Below are 7102 nucleotides of genomic sequence, written 5' to 3' on the forward strand. Positions count from 1 at the left end.
TTTGTCCCCATTTCCTTCCCCCTACAGATCCGGCTTTTTCTATGAGGTACCAAGCATTCGAACCTGGTTTTCTTGCATACTAGGCAAGCACTCTACCACTATGCCAAACTCTTGGTCCCTCAGGAGAGTTTTATCTGCAATTAACAACTACCAACAACAAAAAAGATTTCAAGTGGAAATGTGGGTCCTGAGTAAAGAAGAAAAAGGGAGCTCAAGCCCTGAATTCGTAGCCCGAGGCCCCAGCACACATAGACAGTGACACCGAGGCAGAGAGAAACATAACCTGAAACTACATTTCCCAAAAGGCATTTAAACTTGTCTCGCGATATAAAGGATTTCAAGTTTTCCTGAGTTTCTGCCCCTTAAATCTCGCGAGGTATCTCCAAATCTCGTTACAGGTCCTAAGTGAAAGCCATTTTGTTTTTCAGGGCTCTTTGCAAGGGTGCCTAAGGAGAATTCGCGTGATCCAGCCCAGCCGCTGTTGTCCAGCGCCAGCGCCAGGTCCACAATGTTTCCCTTGGCCAGAAATGCTGTAAGCCGTCTCCCAGGTGAGCAAAAATTGTGAGGAAGTCATTTGCAACTTCCTTCCATCTGTTTGTCCTTGTGATCTCTCGCTGCAATCCTTGATTCTCATTCTAAATGCAGTCTCCTCCTCCCAAGGCTTGCAGTTACTTTTGTCACCCACTGTTTTTACTGTTGCTTTCCAGCTTCCTGTCGGGAGTGGAAACTGAGCACTGTGTTTTAATTCTTCAGGTACAGGATCTCCAGGAAGAGCATAATTGATACCTCTCCTTTTGCTTCTTATATTCGAAATTTTACCTTTGGGGCTATGTTGACTCGTAAGTCCACAGAGAAGAAATCGCCCTGAAAGAAGTTTGTTTTTAAAACCTAAAACTAAGGACACGTACTGGTACATTTCAGGCCAACATTACATATCGAGAATACACGAGAGAGAGAGACAGAGAGAGAGACAGAGAGAGAGACAGAGAGAGAGACAGAGAGACAGAGAGAGAGACAGAGAGAAATGAATTTTCAGACTTGATTTTCCCAAAGGTGACCTTGAGTAACATGAAAAGGTGACCTCGTTCAAATAGAGTTCGCTTCTGTATCCATATTTTGGGTTTTATTCTTCAGATACATTGTATTCTAAACACTGTGGGTACTTCCAACATAGTTGAAAAATAGCTAGAGTAGTTTTTCTTATGCCAGTACCTGCATTAATTGCAGCTTTCACTTTGGGTAAAGGATGTAACTTCTCTAATCTTCCCTTCTAATTTGTAAAAGTAGGATTTCATTGAAGATTATATAACATTATTAATGGGTAGCACTGGCATCACTTTTTTTTTCTGGGTCAGAGAGAGGTGTAAAGAAATCCATTTGCAGCTGGACATGGTGGCTCACCGCTTGCAATCCTACCTACTCAGGAGGCTGAGATCTGAGGATCATGGTTGAAAGCCAGCCCCGGCAATACAAAGCTGTGAGACTCCAATTACTCATTACAAAATGGAAAGTGGAGCTGTAGCTCAAGGGTAGAGCAGTAGCCTTGACCTGAAGAGCTCGGAGACAGCACCCAATCCCACAGTTCAAGCCCCATGACCAAAAAAAAAAAAAAAAGAAAACCATATGGGTAATCTCAGTGTTAAAATTACAACTCTTTGAGAATCTTAGCTCCCTCATCCCCACCCCCCAAAAAAGGAAGTACAGAATATGGACCTTATGAAAACTTTGTTTTTTTTTCTGTCCTGGGGCTCAAACTCAGGGCCTGGGTACTGTCCTTGAGCTTTCTGAAGGATAGAGCTCTACCACCTGAGCCACAGCACCACTTAACAGCTCTTTTTGTGTATGTGGTACCAAGGAATCAAACCTGAGGCTTTGTGCATGTTAGACAAGCACTCTACTGCTAAGCCACTCTTTCTTTCTTTCTTTCTTTCTTTCTTTCTTTCTTTCTTTCGTTCTTTCTTTCTTTTTCTTTCATTCTTTCTACTGCTAGGCCACACTCTTTCTTTCTTCCACACCCTTCCTTCCTTCCTTCCTTCCTTCCTTCCTTCCTTCCTTCCTTCCTTCCTTCCTTTCTTTTCTTCCTTCCTTCCTTCCTTCCTCCCTCCCTCCCTCCCTCCCTCCCTCTCTCTCTTTCTTTCTTTTTCTTTCTTTCTTTCCTTGCCAGTCCTGGGTCAGGGCCTACCACTTTCCTTGGGCTTTCTCAAGGCTAGAGCTCCACCACTTGAACCACAATACTACTTCCAGCTTTCTCTTCGTGTATACTAGGCAAGCACTCTACCAGTAGGCCAAAACCCCCGGCCCCTATTTATTTATTTATTTGTGGATCATGGCTTCAACTCTGGGCCTGGGTCCCTCAGCTCTTCAGCTCAAGTTTAATGCCCTACCCCTTGAGCCACAGCCTCATTTCCCATTTTCTAGAGATTAATTGGAGATAAGAGTCTCAGGGGGGCTGGGACTTTGGCCTACTGGTAGAGTGCTTGCCTAGCATGCACGAAGACCTGGGTTCGATTCCTTGGTACCACATGCATAGAAAAAGCCAGAAATGTTGCTGTGGCTCAAGTGGCAGAGTGATAGCCTTGAGGAAAAAGCCCAAGGGCAGTGCTCAAGCCCTAAGTTCAAGCCCCAGGACTGGAAAAAAAAAGAGTCACAGGGTCTTTAGTGCCAGGCTGGCTTTGAATGCGATCCTTAGATCTCAACCTCTTGAGTAGGTAGGATTACAGGTGTGAGCCCCCGCGCTGGGCTCATAAGTACTTTTATTTATTTTATTTTTTATTTTTTTTTTGCCAGTCCTGGGCTTGAGCTCAGGGCCTGAGCACTGTCCTTGGACTTTCTCAAGGCTAGAGCTCTTCCACTTGAGCCTCAGCACCACTTCCGGCTTTTTTCTATGTATGTGGTACCAAGGAATCGAACCTGGGTCTTCATGCATGCTAGCCAAGCACTTTAACCACTACGCCAAACTCCCGGCCTCATAAGTACTTTTATATGCAATGCATTTTACCATTTTATTGAAGTTTGTAATACTATGAAGTTAACATCATTGGTTTTCCTGATTTGCAATATCGATCACATGTACTTTCCTTTCCCAATAATTGATATATTTTTATATTTTTCTCTCCTAAGTTCGAAGCTTTCAGCAAACAGTGGCAAGGCAGAGCCACCAGAAAAAAGTACCTGATTTCCATGACAAATATGGTAATGCTATATTAGCTGGTGGAGTCACTTTCTGTGTTGCTGCATGGAGTTATGTAAGTATTGTTTAAGTTTTTTTCCTAGTGATTTTTTCCTAGCTAGTAAGCAAGGTCTTACTCAAGCTATGCAAGTAGTATAATATTCGCAGTCCCTTCTGAGAGGTTGCTCAGGAGGCTGAGATCCAATGATCGCACTATGAAACCAGCCCAGGCAGAAAAGACTATGAGACTGTTTTCTCTAATTACCAAAAAGCCAGATGTGGAACTTGGGCTTAAGAGTATTATTAACCTTGAGTAAAAAGCAAAAGTTTTACTAAGCATTTATTTTTGTATAACAGTTCAAATAAGGAGAAATAGAAAAAGAAACATTTCCTGCTCTCCATTTGCAGAAAATGGGATTAAAGACTCCTATAATACAGAATCTCTGATTCATCAAATTTTCATATTACACCTATAAGATACTAGAAAATTGCTCTCATAGGCTGAAAATATAGGTTAATGATTAAAAAAAGAAAAAAAAAGTGCTTAGCATGCATGAAAGCCCTGGATTGAATCCACATTTCCAAACAATAAAAAGAAGAAAATGGCGGGGCTGGGAGTTTGGCCTAATGGTAAAGTACTTGCCTAGCATGCCCAAAGAGCCAGGTTCAATTCCTTGGTACCACATGCATAGAAAAAAGCCGGAAGTGGTGCTGAGGCTCAAGTGGTAGAGTTATAGCCTTGAGAAAGGCTCAAGACCAAGACTGGTAAAAAAAAAAAAAGTAGGGAAGGAGAAGGTTAATAAAGTAATACAAGCTAGGTATTAGTGGTTCATACCTGTAATCCTAGCTATTCAGGAGGCTGAGATCTGAGGGTGGTGGTTTGAACCAGCCTTGGTATTCCATGAGTCTTATCTCCAGTTACCCAGCAAAAAGCTAAAAGTGGAGCTGTGGCTCAAGTGGTAGAGCATTAGCCTTGAGCACAAAAGCTCAGAGACAGCACCCAAAACCTTGAGTTAAAGTCCGAAGACTGGCAGGAAAAAAGTAATACAGGAGGTAGAGATGTGTTTCAAGTAGTATGACAGCCTTGAGTGAAAATAGTAAATGTACCACGTGAATTTGATTAAAGTACATTTAATGAATATGCATAAAATCACTGTGAAACTCTTTTGTACATTTAAATAATACAGCAGTGTCAAAAAGAGCCAAAATAGGGGCCAGGAGTTTGGCCTAGTGGTTGAGTGCTTGCCTAGCATGCACGAAGACCCGGGTTCGATTCCTCGGTACCACATACATAGAAAAAAAGCCAGAAGTGGTGCTGAGGCTCAAGTGGTAGAGCTCTAGCCTTGAGAAAGTCCAAGGACAGTGCTCAGGCCCTGAGCTCAAGGCCAGGACTGGCAAAAAAAAAAAAAGAGAGCCAAAATATTTGCTAAGAGGAGCTTTTGGAGGTAAACTACCTCCAAAATGATGAAGGAATATTAGAGTATTAGAATATTAGAGTGATGAAAGTATTGGAGTATTCTGAATATTTATGTGTTTTGGTTGAGGGAAACAGTATTTTGAGAAGGTAATATAGAAATGTACAAATTTTAGTTAAAATGACTGAAGTTTTAAAGGAAATTTAAGAATTGTTTTTTTAATTGGTTATTTTAAGCCAGGTGCTAATAGTTTCTGCCTGTAATCTTAGCAACTCAAGAGATTTGTGGTTTGAAGCCAGCCCAGGCAGGAAAGTCCAGGAGACTCTTTATTTCCAGTTAACTCCCAGAGAACCAGGAGTGTTGCTGTGGCTCAATTGGTAAGAGTGCTAGCCTTGAGGAAACAATCTCAGGGACAGAGCCCAGGCCCTGAGTTTAAGCCCCAGGACCGACAAAAAAAACAAAAAAGAAAAAAAAATATTGGTTATTTTATCTTTTGCCAGTCCTGGGGCTTGAGCACTGTTCTTGGTCTTTCTCAAACACCACCATTTATGGCCTTTTCTATGTATGTGGTACCGAGGAATTGAACCTGGGTCTTCATGCTTGCTAGGCAGGCACTCTACCACTGGGCCAAACTCCTGGCCCAAGAACTGGTTATTTTATATTAGCTGTATTTCTCCTTCCTTTCTTTCCCTCCCTCTTTCCTTTCTTCTCTTCGTCCCTCCCTCCCTCTCTTCATCCCTCCCTCCCTCCCTCCCTCCCTCCCTCCCTTCCTTCCTTCCTTCCTTCCTTCCTTCCTTCCTTCCTTCCTTCCTTCCTTCCTTCCTTCCTTCCCAAGTCCTGGGGCTTGTACTCAGGGCCTGGGCACTGTCCCTGAACTTCTTTTGCTCGACTCACACTCTACCATTTGTACCACAGTGCCATTTCTGACCTTTTCTGTGTATGTGGTACTGAGGAATGGAATCCAGGGCTTCATAGGTGCTAGGCAAACATTCTACCACTAAGCTACATTCCCAGCACCAATTAGCCATATATTTGCATCTTTCATAGCTTTGTGTGGCTGATGACTACTGAAGCTTTTTTGGATAGCACTAGACTAGAGAGTTAGGACAGCAGTAAGTTTTGGCCTGCATAAAGGGCACTGTGGTCTAGGTGAGTTTCTGTGTTTGTTTTCTGTTGCCCTTAGTGCTCAAAATCTGGGCCTGAATGGTGTTCTTGAGCTTATTTTCTGAGTCCCAGCTCCACTTACAGCTATTTGACTAGTTCATTGGAGAGAAGAGTCTCACTGATTTTCCTCCCTTACCTGATTTCCAACTATTATCTCCAGATCTCAGCTTCCTGAGTAGCTAGGATTCCAGGTGTGAACCACTGGTGCCTGACTGAGTTTCTATGTTTTTAAAACATATATAATGGACTTACTGTTGTCACTTCAACAAATAGGCTCCAAAGGATAGTTGACTGAGATTTAAACGTATAACTGATGCCATTTTAATTCTTACAGACTGCAACACAGATTGGAATTGAATGGAACCTGTCCCCAGTTGGCAGAGTCATCCCAAAGGAATGGAGAGATCAGTAATCATACTAGCTGGTGTAACAGTGAATTATTTCAAAACCAACTCATAATGCTGAATAAAAGCCCTATGTACTTAATTAAAATGTGACATACTGAAGGAATAAAATATATTTGAAACCTTCATTGTAGATTGTGCTTGTTTCCTTTGTATATGAATCCAGATGATTTGGTTACCATTTAGCCTTTGCATTAATATTAGAGTGAATATGCTATACAAGCTCTTTTAAGTAACGTCTTTATGAAGTAGTGTGTTAGAGGAATTTAGTTATCACCTAGAAGTCAGTTCCTTGTGGGGCTTGAACTCTGGGCCTGGGCATTGCCCCTGAGCTTTTCAGCTCAAGGCTAGTGCCACAGAACCACTTTCAGTTTTCTGGTAGTTGGAGATAAGAGTTTCACAGACTTTAGGGCCTGGGCTGGTTTTGAACCTCGATCTTTAGACCTCAGCCTCCTGAGGATTACAGGTGTGAGCAACCGTGCCCAGCTAGAAGTCAATTTTATAGACATTGGAAATTACAGTAAGTACATAATTACAACTACTACAACTATTTGTCTAGTTCTGCAGCTTGAACTCGGGGCCTGGGCACTTTCCCTGAGCTGCATTTGCTCAAGGACAGCACACTACCACTTGAGGGATAGCATCACTCTTTGTTAATGTGGTCCTGAGGAATCAAACCCAGGGCTTCATGCATACTAGGCAAGCACTCTACCACTAAGACACATTCTCAGCCTCTATGTTTAATATTTTTACCTCCCACTATTTGTATTTGTAATTGACATCATTAACTTTTTCACTCCTGTATCACCCAGACCTAAGGGAACTGTGGTGCTATAAAGCTTAACTAGGTTATGTTAAGAGTAGGTAAAGCTAGGGCCCCAGTTTGGCCTAGTGGTAGAGTGCTGGCCTAGCATGCACAAAGATCCTGATTCCATTCTCGTTACCACATA

General features: G+C 42.4%; 1 protein-coding gene across 1 annotated transcript; it reads left to right on the plus strand.

Moving 5' to 3' along the window:
• The first annotated feature begins 387 nt into the window (after nucleotides 1–387).
• Cox7b (cytochrome c oxidase subunit 7B) lies at nucleotides 388–6280 on the plus strand. The gene is made up of 3 exons (XM_090326319.1): nucleotides 388–548; nucleotides 3121–3245; nucleotides 6083–6280. The coding sequence occupies exons 1-3, from the start codon at nucleotides 509–511 to the stop codon at nucleotides 6158–6160; spliced, it is 243 nt and encodes an 80-aa protein (XP_090182445.1). The 5' UTR covers nucleotides 388–508; the 3' UTR covers nucleotides 6161–6280.
• Nucleotides 6281–7102: the final 822 nt, after the last annotated feature.

Source organism: Megascapheus bottae, chromosome X, assembly GCF_031878675.1.
Source record: "Megascapheus bottae isolate mThoBot1 chromosome X, mThoBot2.hap1, whole genome shotgun sequence".
NCBI classification, from domain to species: domain Eukaryota; kingdom Metazoa; phylum Chordata; class Mammalia; order Rodentia; family Geomyidae; genus Megascapheus; species Megascapheus bottae.

Bases quoted from the DNA above. Each gene is read 5' to 3' on its own strand.
- Cox7b (XM_090326319.1), top strand. From the start codon at position 509: ATGTTTCCCTTGGCCAGAAATGCTGTAAGCCGTCTCCCAG. The intron at 549-3,120 runs GTGAGCAAAAAT...TTCTCTCCTAAG, and splicing joins TGCTGTAAGCCGTCTCCCAG to TTCGAAGCTTTCAGCAAACA. The intron at 3,246-6,082 runs GTAAGTATTGTT...TAATTCTTACAG, and splicing joins GTGTTGCTGCATGGAGTTAT to ACTGCAACACAGATTGGAAT.